General features: G+C 42.1%; 1 protein-coding gene across 2 annotated transcripts in view; it reads left to right on the top strand.

The window, feature by feature from the left end:
* The window catches only part of LOC139241444 (protoheme IX farnesyltransferase, mitochondrial-like), a 58,373-nt gene that overhangs the window by 11,041 nt on the left and 24,390 nt on the right, over positions 1–22,942 (top strand). For both annotated transcript variants that reach the window (XM_070870002.1, XM_070870003.1), the window contains exon 3: positions 13,134–13,458. In XM_070870002.1, coding sequence (XP_070726103.1) covers positions 13,134–13,458 — 325 coding nt within the window. The remainder of the gene's footprint in view (positions 1–13,133; positions 13,459–22,942) is intronic.

Below are 22,942 nucleotides of genomic sequence, written 5' to 3' on the forward strand. Positions count from 1 at the left end.
TTAACTCTCTGATCTTATTTACCCTATGCAAATTTGCTCGTGGCTTGGGCAGTAATCCAGAGATTATTACCTTTGTGGTTCTGCTTTTTAATTTGGCTCCTAACTGCTCATACTCTCTCAGCAGAGCCTCTTTGTCCTATCTATGTCGTTGGTACCCACGTGGACCATGACAACTAGATCTTCCCCCTGCCATTCCAAGTTCATCTGCAGCCCTGAGTCCTGAAGATCAGGAACAAATAGTATTAGCCAGGTAACTGTAGCAGGGGACAATTTCTATGCCACGCAATAAGGGAGCGCAGGGATCCGGTCAATCGAGTATACCAGCAGACTTACTGAAATTCTGACTGTAGCTACAACTAGTGTAAGTATACCATGCAAGAAATTTTGAAACTTCGCCCATGAATGGAATTTTTACATGCATTGTTTCCAGCTGTTCTCTTCCCTATTCCCTATTTCTGTATTTCTCTCTCCCTTTATTATTCCCCCTTCCTTTCTCTCGTGTTTCTCGTTGCCGTTCACCCTCTTGCTTCCCCCTCTCTCTTATGCTTGGTTACTGGTAGTGCTTCTTTGTCTGAGATCTGAGCAGCCCTTCTATTCTGGGCTCTTTTTACTGATGAAGATGATGGTAGTGTGCTCAATGTTTGTGCCTGTGGCAGTAGCAGCACTGTCGCTTCCCATTTGCTCCTTTGCCGTGTTCCAGGAGGATTTACTATTTACTTTGCTAGGCTTCAGGAGGGATTTATTGTTTAATCGCGGAGTTGTGTACCAGGTCTCCCATTTTGAGCTTAAATGATTTAGCTCACAATGTGATTAATTTAAAATATGGGCTAGCTAGGTCAGGAGAGAAGTAAAGCTGACCGTTTTATTGTGGTTGCCTTTTTGTATTGTTCTATATCTTTCACGTTGTGATTGAGTGCATGAACAGATGCTGTATAAAGTATTCAAAAATTTGTACTTCAGTCACAGCTGATAAGACACTGATTGGACTGCTCGTGATATAAATCCTAACTGGGTAGTTGATGATCATAGTACTAATATAACTTTTACATCCATCAACTTCATGCTTTTGTGCCCCAATTTTTCTGGTTGGTCATTGATGTAAACAGATGATGGCTATTGCCACAACTGAGATTGACCAAGTCAGGAAAGTTTTTTTTGGAAAAAAGTTTATTTTGGTGACACAATTTTTTGGACAGTCAGCAAACTGGCTACTTGATCAGAATTCTAACTTGAAGCATTGGCATTTAATCCCTTTCTATTTAGACAGGAAAAGCAATATAGTGATTGCAAATTTCAGCAGCACTGTCCAACTTGTGAATACAATCTCTCCTTCAATAATCTGTTTAATGAAAATGTTAGTTATTACAAGGCATATATATTCTGCTGGATATTTAAATTGCTAATTCTAAGTATGCGATTAGACTTTGTGTCAGCTTGGTATAATTGGTAGCTCTCCTGTCTGTAAGTCAAATGATTGCAGGTTCAAGCCCCTCCCTGGCTTGAGCACATATTCTAGGGTGGCTCTCCAATGCAGTAGTTGGGGAGTAATGCATTGTCAGAGGTCCTGTGCTTCAGCTGAGATATTTAAAAAAAAAAAAGGACCCATCTGCCCATTCAAATGGACATAAAAGAGCCCGTGGCACTATTTGAAGAAGAGGAGGGAGTTCTCCCAGTGGCTCGCCAGTATTCTTCTCTCAACCAAAACCAGCAAAAAGGTTAACTGGTCATTGATCTCATCTGGTGTTTGTGGGACCTTGTTATGCACAAATTGGCTGCCATGTTAGACTACATAACTTTGCATAAAAATGAATTGTTTGCCTGTGAATGCTTTTATTACCACTCGACTTGACTATTCCAATGCACTCCTGGCTGGCCTCCCATCTTCCAAGTTTGCAGATGACACTAAGCTGTGAGAAGGATGCTAAGAAGCTGCAGGTGACTTGGATAGGTTAGGTGAGTGGGCAAATGCATGGCAGATGCAGTATAATGTAGATAAATGTGAGGTTATCCACTTTGGTGGCAAAAACAGAAAGGCAGAATATTATCTGAATGGTGACAGATTAGGAAAAGGGGAGTTGCAACGAGACCTGGGTGTCATGGTACATCAGTCATTGAAAATTGACATACAGGTACAGCAGGCAGTGAAGAAGGCAAATGGCATGTTGGCCTTCATAGCGAGAGGATTTGAGTATAGGAGCAGGGAGGTCACTGCAGTTGTACAGGGCCTTGGTGAGGCCACACCTTGAATATTGTGTACAGTTTTGGTCTCCTAATCTGAGGAAGGACATTCTTGCTATTGAGGGAGTGCAGCGAAGGTTCACCAGACTGATTCCCGGGATGGCAGGACTGACATATGAAGAAAGACTGGATCGACTTGGCTAAAATTCACGAATTTAGAAGAATGAGAGGGGATCTCATAGAAACATATAAAATTCTGACAGAATTGGACAGGTTAGATTCAGGAAGAATGTTCCTGATGTTGGGGAAGTCCAGAACCAGGGGTCACAGTCTAAGGATAAGGGGTAAGCCATTTAGGACCGAAATGAGGAGAAACATCTTCACTCAGAGAATTGTGAACCTGTGGAATTCTCTACCACAGAAAGTTGTTGAGGCCAGTTCGTTAGATATACTCAAAAGGGAGTTAGATGTGGTCCTTACGTATAAAGGGATCAAGGAATATGGAGAGAAAGCAGGAATGGGGTACTGAAGTTGCATGATCAGCCATGATCAGATTGAATGGTGGTGCAAGCTCGAAGGGCCGAATGGCTTATTCCTGCACCTATTTTCTACATTTCCACCCTCCGTAAACTTAAGCGCATTCAAAACTCTGCTGCCCATATCCTAACTCCCATCAAGTCGAGTTCACCCATCAGCCCCGTGTTCGCTGACCTACATTGGCTCCCGGTTGAGCAACGCCTCGATTTTAAAATTCTCATCCTTATTTTCAAATCCCTCCATTGCCTTGTCCCTTCCTATCACTGTAATCTCCTCCAACCCTCTAAACCTTTGCGATGTCTACGCTCCTCCAATTCTGGCCTTTTGTGCGTCCCTGATTTTAATCGCTTTACCATTGGCAGCCATGCCTTCAGCTGCCGAGACCTTCAGCTCTGGAATTCCCTCCTTAAACCTTTCTACCTCTCTAATCCTTTGAGATGCTCCTTGAAACCTACCTTGACCAAAAATTTGGTCACCTGCCCTAACATCTCCTTATGTGGCTCGGTGTCAAATTTTGTTTGCTAACGCTCTATAAATGCAAGTTGTTGTTGTTAAACATTTACAACATAAGAGGCACTAAATAAATGCAAGTGCTTTCTTTCTCACTAACAGTTTTTCAAAATTAACATGTCTAATGAAAATATTAATTTTCTTAATATATCCTGATGAGCAAACTTCCTGGTGTGTGGGTCTTTGAATGAAATCAGATGAAATATAGGCAGATATGGCGTTTGGATTACAGTTTGTCTTGTCACTTTGATAATTTAGGAAAAGACCCACTCCCATCTTCTGCAGTATTGGAATGAGAAGAGGCAATGAACAAACATTGGTTTTCCACCAGATCTTTTCAGTAATTTCTGATCAGTTACGGAAAAACAAGTTCATTTGATCTCAGCATGATTGTCTTGGGGATGGAGGGGAAATTAAACTAGGGAGCGGATGCCAGTCTACTCCTGCTCAAGCAACAAAGTAAATGTACATGGCACCTTGAATGTAGAAAAACATTCCAAAGAGCTTCATAAAAACGAAATCAAAAAACAGATGCCAAGCATTAGCAGGAAATATTAGCAGGGGTGACCAAAAGCTTGGTCATATAGATCTGTTTTAAGGAGACTCTTAAGGGAGAAGAGGGAGGTGGAGAAGTGGATGGATTTAGGGAGGAAATTCCAGAATATGGGGCTAACGCAACTGAAGGCACAACTGCCAATGAAAAGGCAAAGGGAGGGAGTGATACACAAGAGGCCAGACCCTGACAAATGGAGAGTTTGGGGGATAGATAGCTGTATGGCTGGAGCAGATTACAGTGATTGGGAGGGTCCTGGTCACAAATGAATTTAAACACAAGAATGTAAATGTTAAATTTAAGCCAATGTAGGTTAATGATGACATTGGCGATGGGCAAGTGGGACTTGGCATAGGATAGGATATGGTAGCAGAGTTTTGGATGAGCTGAAGTTTAAGGAGTGTGGAGGATGGGAACAGGCCAGGAGAGCATTGGAGATGACTGATGCATGGATGATGGTATCAGGAACAGATGTAGTGAGGAAGGGTGGAGGCTGGCGATGTAGGCGGTCTTTAGTATGGAGAGGATATGAGGTCGTAAGCTGAGCTTTGGTTCAAATAGGACACCGTAGCTATGTAAAGTCTTGTTCAGCCTGAGACGATGGCTGGGGAGGGGGATGGAGTTGTTGGTGCAGGTTTATGATAGAGGCTGAAGACGATGGATTCGGTCTTCCCAATGTTAACAGGAGGTAATTATGGCTCATCCAAACTGAATATCAGTCATTCCCTGCTCCTCCACAGGATGTGCTCTTGAACTCCCTGGAGCCGACAATCAATTGAAATCACTGACCGATGAAAACTTCCCCTTTTATGCTGGAATATTGCTGTTTTAAAAAAAAAAAGTTCAGCCCTTGTTGAATAAGGTGTGACTAGGTTTTTAATGGCATACTGAGTCATTATTACTGCTGAACAACCATTCTGGCCCTGAAAAGCAAATTTTTTATTTGTGGAATGTCAAATATTTCCATTATGGTAAAAATTCCATGATTTTTAATATAATATTTCAGCTTCTATCATAATGCCATGTGTATGTCCCAATCTTTACTTCGCTCTCTGTAAAATGATTAAAAGTGAAGGAAGATCATTTCATTTTACTTCCTGGTTTCCTGCCTGTGAGTATTCATCAATGTGATTGGCTGCTTTGCCAGCTTGATGACATCACTGTTGCTGGACGCTGAAGATTCCCTAGACTTGGCGTCAGATTCAAATTAATGTCAGGAGGAGTGAAATTGACACCACAAATTGATGGCTAGAACTTTGTGGGCAGCTTTCTGAGGACAGCGGCAAACACCATCATTTTGCCATTGACCGCAAAATCCGGGGCTTTGTCTCTCATAAGTTGTCAGATCAGTGGGAGATGAGTCCCGAGAAGAAGCAAAATACTGAGAAAATTAAGGAGGAGGATTGAGAAACAGCTGCTTTATTCAAAGCATAAAAGTGAAACTGGTGCTGTCTTGTCTTGACCTGTACATTGTTAGATAACGTGCAGCACCTGCGGATGTAAGCAAGTACTTTGAGTTTCACATTATTATTAAGAAGCTCTGTTTAACTGCAACAAGACTATATTTAAATGTTAAATAAATAAACCCACCTACATTGTGCAACCTATATTTTAGTTAGCACTGTTATTTTTATGCAAGTAATTATTTTTAATATTTTGTTCGCATAACATGTTCGTATTTGAAAAAAAATCCTTTTGAGGTCTGAAGAATCTTTTGCAGTTTTTAAATTAAAAATAAACATATTTTTGTATTGCGTTTAAGACTGATTTTAAGACTTTGAGTTCATTTTTGTTTAGAAAAATTCAGGCAAAGGCCAATACTTTGGCGATTTAGTGGACTAATTGTGTGCAGCTGCTGTTTACCGGATACTTTCTGTGATGGCTGTAGTGATAGAAACCTGAGTGCACACCCAAACATCCAGTGGTACAGACAAAATCGTACATGTTGCTTGTGCTGGAAAATGGAGGACTCATAGATATAGAAATGTAGTGGCCACATTGATAAGTTTGTGTGTCTTGTCAATGCAAATAGCTTTTCATAATGATTGTGATTAACCAATTTAGTGATGGATTGATGTAATTTGTCTATATAGCTCTGCATTAAATGTGCTGTACATTCTTGTGTATAAGGTGGTTCACATACAAGATGACCCCACAAAAAACTTGGAACAAATCCAAGACTTGTGTAAAAGTAAAGTAGCTACCGACCAAATTTTCACACTTCATCTTAACTGACATCTACAAATACATTCTCACTTTATTGCTTCTCATTTCAGCCAGCGTGTTCCTATTGCTGTTGCTCTACCGCAGGTGAAAACACTAATATATTTTAACCCATGTATTGGAATTACCTGCAGATTGATTATTGAGTGAAAAGTCTAACACAAAGGGCCCAAATTTCCCCAGCCGCTTAGAGCGGTGTAGTTAGATGTGGTGCCCCGACTTTGTGGTGGAGAAAACGCGCCGAAAACTTACCAGGATAATTTGGCCGCTCCTGGATCCCTGTGATCCCATGGCGTGGCGCTGCGAAACCTGCAGAGGCGGAGCTTGGGTCACGCTTGCTCAGTGCAGCCGGCAGGGGGGCGGGGCGGGGCTTGGGCCCAGCGTGTCTTCGAGTGCCAGCAGGGGGACGCATGTCCGTTTGTGCGTGCGCGCAAGCACAATGGGCCAGGAACTTTGGCAATCGGCCATTTAAAGGCAGAGTGTCCTCAGTGCATCAGCAGCATTGGCAGTGAGCCATATTGGAAGATAAGGCGTTAATATTGATTTTTGGGTGGCTGAGGGAGTGGAAAGAAGTACTGCATAGGTGCATGCAAGGTGAGAACTGTGTTTTTTCAATATTACCTGAGTGTGAATCCGATACACCAATGACGCAAGAGCGTGCAACAAGAAAGAAGAACTTCTTGCATGAGGAAGTGGAGAAACTAGTCACTGTCATTGAGGACAGATGGCAGGAGCTGGATATCAGTAAGAGTGGTCCTACAAAAGTTTTGCCCAAAGAAATGAGGAGATGCTGGAACCTAGTTGCAGAAGAATTCTCCGCAGGGGTGAACACCGCAAGAACTGGAAGCCAGTGTAAAAAGAAATGGCAGGACGTTGGTCAAGTAGTGAGTGTAAGTATTATCTAGAGTTTTAAATGGAATTGCAATTGTTACTGTGATCATCTGTATATGTCCCATCCATCAGAAGCTCACCATGTGGCAAAAATTATATTTTCACCTTTACAGAAGAAATTGGCCGACAACAAAAGGGAGAGAACTAGAACAGAAGGAGGGCCGCCAAATCTGCACCAACTATCACCACTGGGACAGAGGATCGCTGCCTTGCTGAGTTGCACCTGCAGAAAAAGAATCAGCTCTGCACAAGCTGGGCCCACACATGAGGGTGAGGGTCAATCATGAAAATGCATCGCCGCCCTTCAAATCAACCCGCTGACTGGCCTGCTACACGTGAGACTACTCATTCCACCCATCCTGTCCTCTCCTTTCCTGCTAACCATTTGACTGATCTGTTGTATTTTGCAGAACAAGAAGATAATCCTGAACATCCTGAAGATCAATAAGAAGATCCAGATGCATCTGCTCCAGACCAAGGCAGGTGGGGGGAGGAGGGGTCCATGGATCTGTGTTCACGGGAGAATGCTGATCGTGATATGGATCAGTCCATCGTACAGGGCATCACTTTGCCAGACACCTCCATGAGCTCTGCCACGACTTTCCTTGGTTTCACTCCTTCCGAGTCCCAGTGGCGATGGTAGAATGCAGGTTGGAACACCCAGGGCCTCACCGTCCCAGCCTGCGCCTCGCACTGGAGGGATGCTGCTAGGCAGAACCAAGGGGAAGGAGAAGCTGACCAGTCTCTCCTGAGATGCAGCCTTCATCAGATGTACATCACGTTATGTCATTGGGTGAGGAGACCAATGCCCTTACCCGATCACTCGTGGCCACCGTCAGTGGGGTGCGTGATGAGGTTGCGACACTGTCGGGAGAAATATCAGCATTGAGACGGGAACTGAGGGAGGGCATGTCCGAGGGAGTGCAAACGATGGCAGAGGCCATGAGGGAGCTAGCTGCTGCACTAAGGGCACACAGGCCTGACAATCAAATGCCACTCCCACTGCAATCCGCACACCAGCCTCTGTTGAGACCCAAGCCAGGCCCCCAGCCCTCTCCACCACCATCATCGCCCCTATGAGGAAGTGCACATTCCCCGATATGTGGGTGAGAGATGGGTGTAGCCTTTCTTTGCTGTTTTTGTTGTTATGGAAGTGTATTGTAAACTTTCCAATAAAAGATTTTTTGCATTAAAACTGAATCATGTTCCATTATCACCACACAACATTTAGGAACAACTGTAAAAAATCCCTCACCTCTACAATCATGCGTGCCTGCCGCCCCTAGCCCTGGCCAAGGGGCTAGCCAGTGCGTTCTGCAGTCAGCAAGACAGGACTGCTCTATTTTCAGTAGCTGATTTATCTTTCATTTATTTTTGATGATGTCATGAAGATGTTGTGCTGTTTTGATGTGCTGATGCTGTGAAGATGTTTAGTGCTTTAGAATCCTCTAACTCACCTCCCGCACCCCCCAAATCTCTGGCTACCTACGCTGATTTCTTAAATGTAGGTAAGGTTTTTCTGTGCCTACAAAAGTGGCCATATATACTGACCTAAGTTATTTTGGAGTAACTTTTAGCTGGCCAAATTTGCTTCTATGGCCAAAACAGGTGTAAGTGGCTGATCACGCCCCTTTTGGAGAAAAAAAACGAAACTTAAAAAAAAACGAACTAACCGACTTACACTGGAGCAAGTTAAATGGGGAAATTTGCCATTTTTAAGTTAGTCCAAAAAAAGCTACTTGCTCCAAAAAAAGCAGGGCAACTCCTGGGGAAATTTGAGCCAATTAAACTGGTGATTTATTCAATGCCATATCAGCAAGATGATCATTGTGAATTTCAGCAAGAAGTGATGCAGTTTTCATGGTGAAGCGTCATACGCCTGAATTATCAAATCAAAATTCAGCAAAGCCCATCCCAAGAACAAGTTTGCTGTAAGCAAATGGTTTCTCCCAATTTGTTCCGGGCTGGACTTTCCACCCAATGACTTGGCCACCCAATGAAATCCAGCCCTTAAAGAGATAACGGAAAGTTAAAAAAAAAATCAGTTCAATTCCACTCGAAGCCTGATAGAAAGGAGCGAGAATTTGCTAAGTGAGATACCTTACTGCTATTCAGCAATTTCTACTTCAACTATAAGAAAGTTACTATGCTGAATATCATCACTGGAATGCAAGTGATTCTTTTGAATTACAGAATATAGTGAAAAGATAAATTAAGCTTGTTCTGTTCATTATAAGTTGTTCTGAATAGGAGCCGACCGTTAATCTTTGTTACGAATAATCATTTGGCACATGCCTTTTAGAAATGCTATTGCAGACTGCAATAGGTTCAGGAATGGTAACTTTTCACTTTTACGTACAAGCACATATTGGTTTGTTTTGGTAATGGCAAATCATCAATTTTCTGTTTTACAATATCTTTATCTCGCATAATGCTGCAGATAAGTTACTGGTTTTAATGCCGTCATTCGTAGTGCTTGAATAGCCCATTGTTTTCTGTTACTTTATGTTCAGTGATTGGGTATAACTTTGTGTGCCTCATTCACACAGATGGCTATATAATTCCATTATATAATTCAGTCTGACGCACTGTGTATTTCGTTTGCCAGTGATGCAGTTTACAAAAGGAAAAATGGAAAAGATATTTTGAGTGCAACCCAATCCCAACAAGCACATAACTAGTTTGCCAGGAAAGTTAATGCTTGGTTTCACATTTTTATTAACTGCAGACAAAAATAGGCAATTTGCAAACGTGTCTGCAATTTGATCCAGCAATCAATTCAATTTAAATTTGAAGCAAAATAGTTAAGTTAGCAGAAGTAAACATTTTGTATAAATCTGTTTTCACCTTCGATGTGTGCTTCAGTCTTCATGTGTAATTTGTTGATAAATTGACTGTTTAATGAGCTTTAAGGAGACAAATAATTGTGGACTATGAAACTTGACTGACAAATAATGTAAATGATATTGGAACTTTGAAATTCTGTGATTCGATCTGAAATGTGCAAATCCACAGTCCATTTATTCAGTTTATTCAATACTTTCACTCTCATTGTTGAATGAGAGATTTGCTGCGGGAATGGTGTCTCCGTGAGTTACCACACTATTTTTGAGTCCTGGTCCAACATGGACTGCTATAAAAATGTTTCCTGTCTGCCAGATGTAAGGGTTCTATGTGGAATGAGGAGGTATTCGTAATCAGGTTCACATTGGACAAAATTGTCCATAATTCAATGCTTAATTAGCACTAAATTGGCAATCTTGCTGAAAGAGGCCAGAAGAATAACTGGTGTAGAAAGTCGGGGAAGAAAATCACATTGGTGCAGTGGAGAGTGCTCTTTAGAGAATGGAATTGCCGCACACTGATGGGGCACAATAGAGGGAGCTTTACTTTGTATCTGCCACATGCCTTTGGATTGCTTGAAACTGATGCATGGTGCCAAAGGTGGGGTAGCGTTGCATTTCCCAGCGCTGACATCACTCACTTTGATGACTACAAGATTTTAAAACACACAGTATATTTCAGTGCACTTAACTTTAGAACCAGGCTACTCTAAAGCTTATTTGGTAAAAGGAAGCTCTCTCTAAATATAGCCACTCCCAATTATCTAAAGTACTAGTTATGCTTATACAGTGCAGAGAAGGAGATTTGATAGAGGTGTTTAAAATCATGAAGGATTTAGATAGAGGAAATAAAGAGAAATTGTTTTCAATGGCTAAAGGATCGCTAACGAGATGGCACATATTTAAGGTGATTGCCAAAAGAACCAGAGGTGTTATGAGGGAAAACTTTTTTACGCAACAAATTATTAGGATTTGGAATGCACTGCCTAATAGGGCAGTGGATACAGATTCAAGAGTAGCCTTCAAAAGGGAATTGGATAAATACTTGAAGGAGAAAAAATTGCAGAGATATGGGGAAAGAGCGGGGGAGTGGGACTAACTGGATTGCTCTTCGAAAGAGCCAGCACCGACCCGATGGGCCAAATGGCCGCCTTCTGTGCTATACTATTGTATGATTTCCTTTTTGGGGTGCACTGCACCATCAGTAATGTAGTTTTTCATTTGAATTTGAGTTGGGTGCTGATATGAACATGCTGGTGACCCTAATCTTTGTTGCGAATAGGCTACATTCAACACTTTTTGGTACATCCAAGTATGTGCTTCTTTGCAGCATCCTTGATGATGGAGAAAGGGACTGAATGTAACGTAGCCAAGTTTGCCGACGATACAAAGATGGGAGGAAAAGCAATGTGAGGAGGACAAACAAAATCTGCAAAAGGACATAGACAGGCTAAGTGAGTGGGCAAAAATTTGGCAGATGGAGTATAATGTTGGAAAGTGTGAGGTCATGCACTTTGGCAGAAAAAATCAAAGAGCAAGTTATTATTTAAATGGAGAAAGATTTCAAAGTGCTGCAGTACAGCAGGACCTGGGGGTACTTGTGTATGAAACACAAAAGGTTAGTATGCAGGTAGAGCAAGTGATCAGGAAGGCCAATGAAACCTTGGCCTTTATTGCAAAGGGGATGGCATATAAAAGCAAGGAAGTTTTGCTACAGTTGTACAGGGTATTGGTGAGGCCATACCTGGAATACTGCATGCAGTTTTGGTTTCCATATTTACGAAAGGATATATTTGCTTTTGAGGTAGTTCAGAGAAGGTTCACAAGGTTGATTTCAGAGATGAGAGGGTTGACTTATGAGGAAAAGTTGAGTAGATTGGGCCTCTACTCATTGGAATTCAGAAGAATGAGAGGTGACCTTATCGAAACGTATAAGATTATGAGGGGGCTTGACAAGGTGGATGCAGAGAGGATGTTTCCACTGATGGGGGAGACTAGAACTAGAGGGCATAATCTTAGAATAAGGGGCCGCCCATTTAAAACTGAGATGAGAAGAAATTTCTTCTCCGAGAGTTGTGGATCTGTGGAATTCGCTGCCTCAGAGAGCTGGGACATTGAATAAATTTAAGACAGAAATGGACAGTTTCTTAAATGATAAGGGAATAAGGAGTTATGGAGAGCAGGCAGGGAAGTGGACCTAAGTCATGATCGTATTAAATGGCGGAGCAGGCTCGAGAGGCTTTATGGCCTACTCATGCTCCTATTATGTTCTTATGTAATCATCTGCTGCAGGTATGCCCAAGGATGTATCAAGTGTGGAACTAGCTGGGTTGTCCAGTGACAATATAAATTGGGCCACTTCACTGAAGTCATATACACCGTCCAAATTCACATACTGATCTTGACAATAGATAACTTTTCTAACTGTACACAAAGTGACTTTGCTTTGTTTCCTTTTATTCTGTTTCCATTTTATAACTCAGTTATATAATGAAAACCTCAGCGTTGTACCATTTTATTTCAAGGATTTTGAGATCTTACAGGACATGCTGCTTTTTCAGTGTACAATTCTTTATTCATTCTCACCTTAATGTGCAATTAATGGAGTGAATTAATGACCTTGCCAAGTCCACTAATTTTAAATTGTAGCTTAGTTGGAGCATTCAGGTTTGTATAAGTGCAGCATACAAGATGCTCGAGAGGTTTGTATTCTGGTTTCTGAATGAAGAGAACTACAGAGATGAAAATGCATTTAATTGAGAAAATGCTGTGTTTTAAAAACAAGTTATTTTCCCCAAATAGCCCAGATTAAATCAAGATTCTCTGTATAAGGCAGAGTAATTTTCCCCCTCATTCTTCTGCTTCACTATATGCATCGGCTCTCTTTGATGTAATAGACCCCGTAATAGTATGCAACAAGTAAAATTGGCCACTTTGAGTCTCTGCAGTTCTCTTCAGATCTGGTTTTGTCGCAGGACCGAGAAGTTTCAAGCAGCTCTTGACATGCAATAGATGCGTCACTGTTGTGTTAAAAATAATAGACTCTGTTTCAAAAATGAAACATGAAACAAGTCCACCGGGTGAATAATTATAGTGTTGAATGTAACCCCCAATATGTATTCTCATCGTTTTACATGTTGCTTTATTTAAAGGTAAATTGCTAACAGTAACTTAAACTCCATGTAATTTGGGATCAAATAGCAACCACTGAAAGCTAATTACTAGACACAGCAATTTAGATTGTAAAATATTTTTTTAATTTGAAAAGTCAACCGGCTCTTAAACAGTCCCTTGTAAATTTAATTTTCTCCTGTTTAGTCTGATATATAAGCATAATATACTAAAAGACATTTAGGTGCCTAAATTAAGACTCACTTCATTATTTCTTTCTCATGCAGTATGTAACCAAAGTTGACAAAGGACTGTTCCAACGTGCAAAACCCAAAGCTGAACCAACAGCATCACCTTTTCCAGAGAAACAACCTCTGATGAACGATGAAGCTGTTGTGCGATCAGTACAACAAATTCCTGCAATTACGCCACATCCGTCCAGTCTTCAAGAGGGTGAAGGCAACACAACAGAGAAAACAGCAATGGCTGAGGTAACTGAGGATGAAGAGACTACCCGAGATATCAGGGAAGCTAAACAATGGAAGGAGGTGAAATTGCAACTGTCTGATCTACCAGGGATCTATGCAAGACTGTCTAAAATAAAACTCACAGGTACTGTTATGATTTCTGCTTTTATGCCCGGTACTATGGAGAACAATGCTGTAAGGAGGTGATTGCAGTCAATTGAGACTACATTTATATTGCCGCTATTTTATTAGTGCAAAGTGGTTTTGGGCACCTATCAACACAAAACTGGCATTACAATGCAGACGAATTACCAAGTGCAATAAAACCCTGAGGTGAGAGATCTCTTCTTTTGGAGGCCAAAAACATGCAGTATAAATACAACATTGAGTTGTGCGCACTTTTTGAATATAAACATTATAGGTACATTTTCAGATCACAGCATAGTTCAGTCCAGAGTGACTAAGTGCTAGTATAAATCTAGCCAGACATATACGTGCAATTTTTCTAGGTTAGCTGATTTCAATAATTGTTCACCGTTTGCAGTGTAGCTTTGGCCTAGTGCAGGAAGCTTAGAAAATTGTGTAGGTGAAATTTAAAAGTGGCTGCATAGGAGCAAATGCTTCTTATAGACTTTAGAAAGATTCAGAAGGGATTTGAAGCCATCACCAGCCTTTAGCAAGGCTCAGGACAGAGAGGGAGAAAGAAGTGCCAAGTAAAAATGAAGTAAGAGGAATCCCAATGTGGATGCATAATGGTGAGTCTGGGGGAAAGTGACTCCGCCCCCCCCCCCCCCCCCCCCACCGTTTCATGGCTGGTGAAGTGGGCATTATTCTGCTTGAGGTGAAGGTGAGAGGAGTTGCCCTCTTTAGTGTACCAGAGTACGTTCCTCATAGGGCAGGAGTGCAGCATGCTTGCAATAAGCCAGAGGCATAAAGGGCAGAGGTGACGTGATCGTCAAAACCATTGGCAGTGCGGCGTTAATGTTACACATTAGCTCGAGGTGTCTGTGCATCAAATGGCAAAGTTCAACAACTGGCTTGCTGCTGATCCAGTGAGGAGACAGCTATTCTCAAATAGATATGCCAAGGCCTGCTGGTATGGTTGGTGGCAAAATAACAGGTGTGGCTTAGGTGTCTGCTAATCTTCCCAGCATGCGTTTTTTTATAGCCCCTTATATCCTCAAGATAGTCCAAGGCATTTCATAGTCAATAAATCACTTTTGAAGTGTCGTCACTGTTACATTAGCAGCCAATTTGCACACAGCAAGGTCCTGCAGGTGGTAAATGACCAGTTATGCCATTTTTTGGTTGAAGGGGGAAATGTTGGCCATGGCACAGGGCGAATCCCCTCCTCTTTGTGTTGTGCCATGGGACCTTCTATGCCCACCTAAATAGGCAGACGGGGCACCTCGGGAACACCTCCTCTGAAAGATGGCACCTGCAACAGTGCAGCGCACCCAGAATTGCACTGAAGAGTCAGACTCGATTATGTACTTGAGGCTTTAACCATAAAAGAGTGTATTTTGCGTACATCCAGACCAACCCCTATCATAAACTCAAGTTGCACTTGCAACCTGCCTGGGACACCAAAATGTTTTGTGGCTTCCTCAAAAAATTGATAGTGGAAGAACTCATTTTCATGTGCTCTCATTTTACATTAAATCCTGTACTGCTGACATTGTGTGAATGCTTCACTTAACAGTATTCTTTTCAGTGACTTGGCAGGCGACAATAGACTCTTTATTTTCGACATTTGAAGGTAAACCTACCATAATGAGTAAGTATATATTATGCCCCTCTTTCTCCCCCCCCCCCACCCCCAACAATAAATGCACAAATTGATATTAAAAATTATTTCAGAAATACTGAAAAAAATCAAATAAAAGCAACACAGTGCTTAAACTGTTAAGATAATCTTTACAGCAAAAAACAAAATTAAAAGCTTGTTTCCTTCTAAGAACTGTTATATCCAAGAGCCTCCCACTGTCTCAGCTTGCATGTGAAGAATGTCCGTTTGGGCTAGGTACTTTCATAAGGCTGCCGGCAATCGCTGAAATTGTCCCCGGGAGAACTTTGAAAAGAGGTGGGGGGAGAGAAGTCACAAACTTCATTTTGAAAAATGTAAGAGAATGATTCTGATTTTCAATGAGAACAAATGTAATTTGGCACTGCAATAGTTACACAAACCCCGAGTGAGATTTGATTGAATATTTCGATTTTTGATGAAAATGTGGGCGGTAAGTTGCGGCCTCCCCGGGTGCGTATGATGTGCGCACACGACCGAAGAGGCCTCGCAAGTGCCAGTCTGAGAACCGGCATTTGCAAACTGTCAAAATGTCTTCGACAGATCGCACGCATCCCCGGGAGAAGGACATTCGCACGCAGAGATTTGGGCTAATTGCCCAACCCCTACCCAATCGAATGTCCTTCAAACTCTTATGCGTATAGCCTGCTTTTACCAACGTAAGAGTTTTAAAAGGTAGAAAAATGTAATTTTATCACAGATTTTTATATTGAAAACACTGTCCATTAAGGCAAGTTTATTTTTAACCCTAATAAAAAAACAAAGTTCCAAAAAAATAATTTTTTGTAATTTAATTAAATTTCAATTAATTTTAAATATGTGGGATTTTTTTTGTTGTGTTGTGTTTCTGTGTTTTGGGGGGTATTCTCATTGATAGTAATGGGAGCTCGTACAAACAGAATCAATGAGAATACTCCATATTCATTGGTGGTCCAGGTCCACGTGATCCCAGGTTGCGCTTACGTTCCTGGGATGCGTGGGTCCATACGCTGGACTGCGATTGGAGGCCTCGGACCACAAGTCTACGTTCCTCCGGGGCCACCAGGTACTTTCGTAAAAAAAAAAAAGTTTTGGTCGGATGCGTCCGCCTGCAGGAAGCCTCCGACCGCAATTTCTGGGCTAGTGTAATATAACCAAAAAATGATATTTTTAAGCTAAAATATACTATCTGTATTTTGGGTTAAACTGTTACTGAAAGAAATCAAATGAGTTTTTCCCCTGACCAGTACTGTCATCTTCTGGTCCACCAGTTTTGCTGTTTTGATTTTTGTGTTTTCTCTCTTTTTTGCTGGGGTGCTTTTTTGTTCTGGAGCACTTGCTGTGTGAACAATAACTAGTTTGGGCCATTGGCTTCTAAGAAGCTATTGCCAAGTATGCTTTTAAGACTGCACAAGTCTTTCATTATACTGTATGATATATATCATTAAAGGTTGGGTCAAATTACAGAGAAATCAAGGCTACAATGAGGTGTTGCTAGTGTATTAAAAATGTTGATGTTTTGGCATAACCACAAGAGTAGAGATCAGAGGCTTGTGCCACCATACAATTTTAAATACACTATTATTGTAACATTCTGTAAATATTGATGGTAAAAAGAATATGGAGCTGCATGAACTAAACTGCACCGTCCCATATAATAAACTGATGTGCATGCCTAATACTTGGGAATCCGCTGTATATTTTTCCATGCGTTCATGGGATATGGGCATCACTGGTAAGGCCAGCATTTATTGCCCATCCCTAATTGCCCTTGAGAAGATGGTGGTGAGCCACCTTCTTGAACTGCTGCAGTCCATGTGGTGAAGGTACTCCCACAGTACTGTTAGGAAGGGAATTCTAGGATTTTGACCCAGCGATGATGAAGGTGCAGCGATATACTTCCAAGTCTGGATGGTGTGTGACTTGGAGGGGAACGTGAAGGTGGTGGTGTCCCCTTGCACCTGCTGCCATTGTCCTTCTAGGTGGTAGAGGTCGCGGGTTTGGGAAATGCTGCTTAAGAAGTCTTGGCGAGTTGCTGCAGTGCATCTTGTAGATGGTACACACTGCAGCCACGGTGCTTCGGTGATGGAGGGAGTGAATGTTTAAGGTGGTGGATGGGGTGCCAATCGAGTGGGCTGCTTTGTCCAGGGTGGTGTCGAACTTCTTGCGTGTTGTTGGAGCTGCACTCGTCCAGGCAAGTGGAGTTGTGCCTTGTAGATGGTGGAAAGGCTTTGGGGGAGTCAAGAGGTGAGACACTCACTGCAGAATACTCAGCCTCTGATCGGCTCTTGTTGCCACAGTATTTATGTGGCTGGTCCAGTTAAGTTTCTGGTCAATGGTGATCCCCAGGAGATTAATGGTGGGGGATTTGGCAATGGTAATGCCGTTGAATGTCAAGTGGTGGTGGTTAGACTCTCACTTGTTGGAGATAGTCATTGCCTGTCACTTGTGTGATGCGAATGTTACGTGCCACTTATCAGCCCAAGTCTGAATGTCATCGAACACCTTTAAAGCCAATGAAATTCTTTTGAAGTATAGTCACTATTGTAATGTACAGAATCGTGACAGCCAATTTACAAACAACAAGGTCTTATAAATAGCAATGAGATACATGACCAGATAATCTGTTTTAGTGATGTTAGTTGATGGATAAATATTGCTCATATCAATAGCAGGAGCAGAAGAACTCCCCTGCTTTTCTTCATGGCATCCTGTACATCCATCTGAGAGGACAGACTCGGTTTAACGTCTCACCTAAAACCCCAGTGTCGGTCAACATCTTTGAGAGAGGAGAGAAAATTAGTAGCCTGGTTACATTTTTCATTTTAATATGCTTTCAATCAAATTAGATTTCTACATTAGACTCATAAACTGTGAAGAAACTGATCTGTTCAGTGGAGGATTTCATTTCTTTGGCTTGAATCTATTTGAAATACCAGACTGCAGTCAGTGAGTACCCTGGGATTGAAAACGTTCATTTGAAGGTAATATTTGTCCAGGCACCAATTCTTTTCCCTTCCATGGTGTTTGCTTAAACAGAACATCTGGATATAAGGAACATTTGTTTTTCATAACGGCAATACCATTTAAGAGAGTTTCACTTACTGTGATCTTTATACCCTTTGAGTGCAATTAATTTTTAAAAATTTGTTGCTTTTCACTGCTGTTGCTTGATTCAAAGAATGCCGTGCAATTCATTTCTATGATATGGGAAGGGATTGTTTTGTAAGTTTCACTCATTATGGCACTAACGAAAGTGTATGTTGCTTCTGTTACTTGACCATTTATAATAATTAACTAAAAGGATCCATTAAAACAATTTAATTGCCATTGGAGCTGCATTTATAGGATGAAATACATCTTGCAAGGTCAATGGTGGCAACTAAACAACTCATTTGTTCTCCACTTGCCTTTTATACAGATCAGTTGTGTAGGCAAAAATATTGTAATAAATGAACAAAGCAATTCTAAGTTTGACATTTAATTAACTACCCATCTGTTACTGGCCACTTCAATTACAGCACAGAAATTAATTTCCCCCTGTTCAAGGAATGTTAATGGAAAAGGCCAGCTTCATGATGTGACTTTATTGTTTTTCAAGTCATTTTTGTTGATTTGTTTCAAAACTAGCACTCTAATCTGTCTATTTTCTGCTGTACACTTAACAGATAATTTATATGTTAATGGAGTTTTGCACACATCCCATAATTGGCACAAAATCAAAATGCCTTAATTTTTAACTTTGCATATACAATTATAGGAGACCTCATACCCACCATAGCAGAAGGGATCCACTGGTGGATAACTGGAAGTGGAAGACATTTGGGTGTCCTCAAATGTTTTAATTAGTGAGCTGAATAGAGGAAAAGCAGTGCGCCCTTCTTCCAGATTATCGCAGCAGAAGAACAATGGCACAGAACAGCAGACTCTTCCAGTAGTGACTTCAGTCCAATGCATCAAAGACTGATAGTTGATGAGGGAACTCTGAGCCTTGGGACAACAGCCACTGAAGTTGTTACCTGAAGGTTGTATTTGAGAACACATGCTCATATCTCCAGGGTTTGGTGCCTACTGTGATTGGCAAGCAGCTTCCACGGAAGCTGTTTGATGGAACTATTATTTGATGGGTATGTTATGTGTCCAATGTTGTAGTCAAGAGGATGGTGGTATATATTTTCTAGTGATTTGTGCTCCTCATTGTTCTGCTCATAAGGAGACCCTGCTACCTCCCACCCACTTAGCAAAAATTCAAACCCGGTGGTCCTAACTGGACAAGCAATGAGAAGATTATCATTGATCTGTATTATCAAGATGTGTGATTTTAGCTGGTTAAACTCCAACAGTACCAGACTTGGGGAGGAGAGTCCCGTACCTTCGCTCTGTGCCTAAACATTCTGGACTTGGATAAGTTCGGTCTATCCTCACACATGCTCACTCCATATCAGACAAACAGAAAGAGTACAGGAGCAGTTTGCTTTAGAGATTGTCAAACATGGTGACTTTTTTTTGCATGTGGCTAACCAACACAAAAAACTGCATGGTGGACTTTTATTCTAAACAATCTTTAAAACATTTAACTCTCCTGGACCTGAAGCCCCAACTCTTGTTGATCCCCTAACTAATTATTCAATTACAAGAAAGAATGTTGGTTGTTACACACCGTGTACCATCAGAACATCAGTGCCCATATGCCAGAGCTATATTTAAACTATATAAAGGAACCCATTATGAGATTATGCATTATGAACCTAGAAACTAATGAGCAGCCATTACTAAAAATGATGGTATTAGATGACATTCAATACTTGTAATGAACTAGCTGCTACCTTATTCTATTATCCTGGCAGTAAAAGGATATCAACTACTGCATGTTATGTATGTAAACAAGATTGAATAGCATCTGTTGAAAGGAATTTAGTAATTCATCAAGTAATTAAACTGTACTGCAGCAAGGAGTCCAGAAATTTGTTGTTATCTGGTATTGGCAAAAGTCCAGGAAAGGAAATGACTGAGACAGTTATTTTAAAAAGAAGTTTGCATCAGCAACCTGGTACTCAACAATGAAGAGCATGCTAATATGCTGTGACATGGAGTTGGTAAACTCAGGTTCGTCCTTTTAGTTCCCCACAGAAGGACTTTTGGGGAAGGTACTTTGCCAGAGAGGATAATTTGCAGGGAGATTCATTGCTCTCTCTTCTTTCACTGTTTCTACTGCCTGGTTTAAAAGATCGCATAAGCAGAGATCTGGGAGCAAATTGTTAGCCTGCCATCTTACACAATATTGCACGGTGCTAGGGACAGAAGGGATACTAAAAGATAACCAGGAAAAAGAGAATGAACCAGGCTAAACTTTTGATGGCCCGGATTTTGCAGTCAGTGGCGAAGGAACAGCGCTCTGCATTCACCTCACTGACAGCTGCCCACAACGTTTTTGCAGTCTTTAGAGCATAGGCTTGTTCTAATCTGCCGTCTGATCCAATGTGGCGCCCTCAACAGGGCATTGTGCTGATTGTGAGCAGGTGAAGAAACAGTGAGGCTTTTCAACCAATCAGATTGATGAATCCTTACTGAGACGCACAAAGTCTAAAGCAGGAAATATAAATTAGATGTAAATGATGTACAGAAAGTTAAATAAAGATTGGGAAATACAGATGGGATTAACGGAGAGATAAAAGAGACACACAGAAAAAGTTTTAAAAATAATGATTTACATTTTTTTTAAATCTCCAACACTAATTTTCTTCTGAGGGAATGAGACTCCACACTTGTAAAATTAAATGTTCAGGCCTCAGAGAGGTTGTTCAGCAGCAATCATCACTTATCATGCTGGTTAAAAACTCACTAACTCCGAAATACACCAGCCCTAACTTTTTCAGCCGTCTTTAGTGCGGAACTAGTGGGCAAGTACAGCAAGTTCACGGCGTTGCATTCATTTCAATGCCGTGTATATTGGTGAGGACTGCAACAGCATGCCCTGCGGAGGAGCAGGGTATCTCTAACAGCAACTTCCGGATTTCCACGTTTAACTTCATGTGCGGATGCCAAAAAGTACTGTCTGATTTACCCTGTTATAAAGGTGAGCGCTGTTAGCAATGTGTATCTGTAAAGCATGCACTCCCATGTTCCACCACCAGGGAGCGCATCCCCTGAAGTCCCAAGGGATCCCAGCACCCCTTGGGAGCACTGTATATAAGCCGGCCCCTAAGGCCTGTTCCTCACTCTGGAGTGTCTTAATAAAGGCTGAGGTCACTGTTACTTTAACCTCAGTAACTGGCGAAGAGTATACAAATCCAACGCAAAGATGCAGCAAACTGTGGGCATCCTGGAGAAGTTCTCGGAGGGTGAGGACTGGGAAAGCCTATCATGAACGGCTAGACCAGTGCTTTGTAGCCAACGAGCTGGACGCAGAAGGAAGCGCTGCAAAAAGGAGAGCGGTCCTCCTCACGGTCTGCGGGGCACCCACCTACAGCCTCATAAAGAATCTTCTGGCTCCGGTGAAACCCACAGATAAGTCGTATGAGGAGCTCTGTACACTGTTTGGGAGCATCTTAACCCGAGGGAGAGCGTGCTGATGGCGAGGTATCGGTCCTACATGTGCCAGTGATCTGAAGGTCAGGAAATGGCGAGCTACGTCGCCGAGCTAAGGCGACTTGCAGGACAATGTGAGTTTGATGGCTAACTGGAGCAAATGCTCAGAGACTTTTTTGTACTGGGCATTGGCCACGAGACCATCCTACGAAAACTTTTGACTGTAGAGACACTGACCCTCAGTAAGGCCATTGCGATAGCACAGGCATTTATGTCCAACAGTGATAACACCAAACAAATCTCTCAGCACACAAGTGCTAGCAAAGTTCATAAATTAACTGGAACTGTGTTTGTGAGCAGAAATCGACGGCAGAAACCACGAGTCGGCAACTGCCAGCAGGCCTCAGGTGATCCAGATGACTGAGTCCCCAACAAAGGATGAATGCAAGGCAATTCACATCTGGTTGGCGTTGTGGAGGTTTCCATTCAGCCTATTCATGCTGCTTCAAAGGATATGTTTGCAAGAGCTGTGGAACAATGGGGCACCTCCAGCGAGCTTGCAGACGAACTGCAAGCTCTGCAAAATCTGCTAACCACCACGTGGCAGAGGAAGATCGGTCCATGGTGGATCAAAGCAATTTCGAGCCTCAGAGAGGGGAGGTGGAGGCAGATGCTGAAGTACACGGAGTGCACACATTTTCGACGAAATGTCCACCTATAATGCTAAATGTAAAATTGAATGGCTTACCCGTAGCCATGGAACTGAACACTGGCGCTAGCCAATCCATCATGAGTAAAAGGATGTTTAAGAGAATGTGGTGCGACAAGGCACTCAGACCAACCCTGAGCCCCATCCACACGAAACTGAGAACATACACCAAAGAGCTTATCACTGTCCTGGGCAGCGCCATAGCCAAGGTCACCTACGAGGGCACAGTGCACGAACTGCCACTCTGGATTGTCCCGGGCGATGCCCAGGAGCTGGCTGGGCAAAATCTGCTGGAACTGGGATGACATGTCGATGAGGCCTCATGAATCCAGGTTCTTAACAAATTTCCTTCCTTTTTTGAGCCAGGCATTGGAAAATGTTCTGGGGCGAAGGTGCGGATCCACTTGGTCCCAGAGGCACGACCCATTCACCACAAGGCGCGATTGATACCTCACATGATGAGGGAGAGAGTGAAAATCGAGCTGGACAGGCTGCAACGCGAGGGCATCATCTCCCCAGTGGAATTCAGCGAGTGGGCCAGCCCGATTGTTTCAGTACTCAAAAGTGATGGCACAGTCAGGATTTACGGCGATTATAAAGTAACTATTA

Source organism: Pristiophorus japonicus, unplaced genomic scaffold, assembly GCF_044704955.1.
Source record: "Pristiophorus japonicus isolate sPriJap1 unplaced genomic scaffold, sPriJap1.hap1 HAP1_SCAFFOLD_1080, whole genome shotgun sequence".
In the NCBI taxonomy this organism is placed as follows: domain Eukaryota; kingdom Metazoa; phylum Chordata; class Chondrichthyes; family Pristiophoridae; genus Pristiophorus; species Pristiophorus japonicus.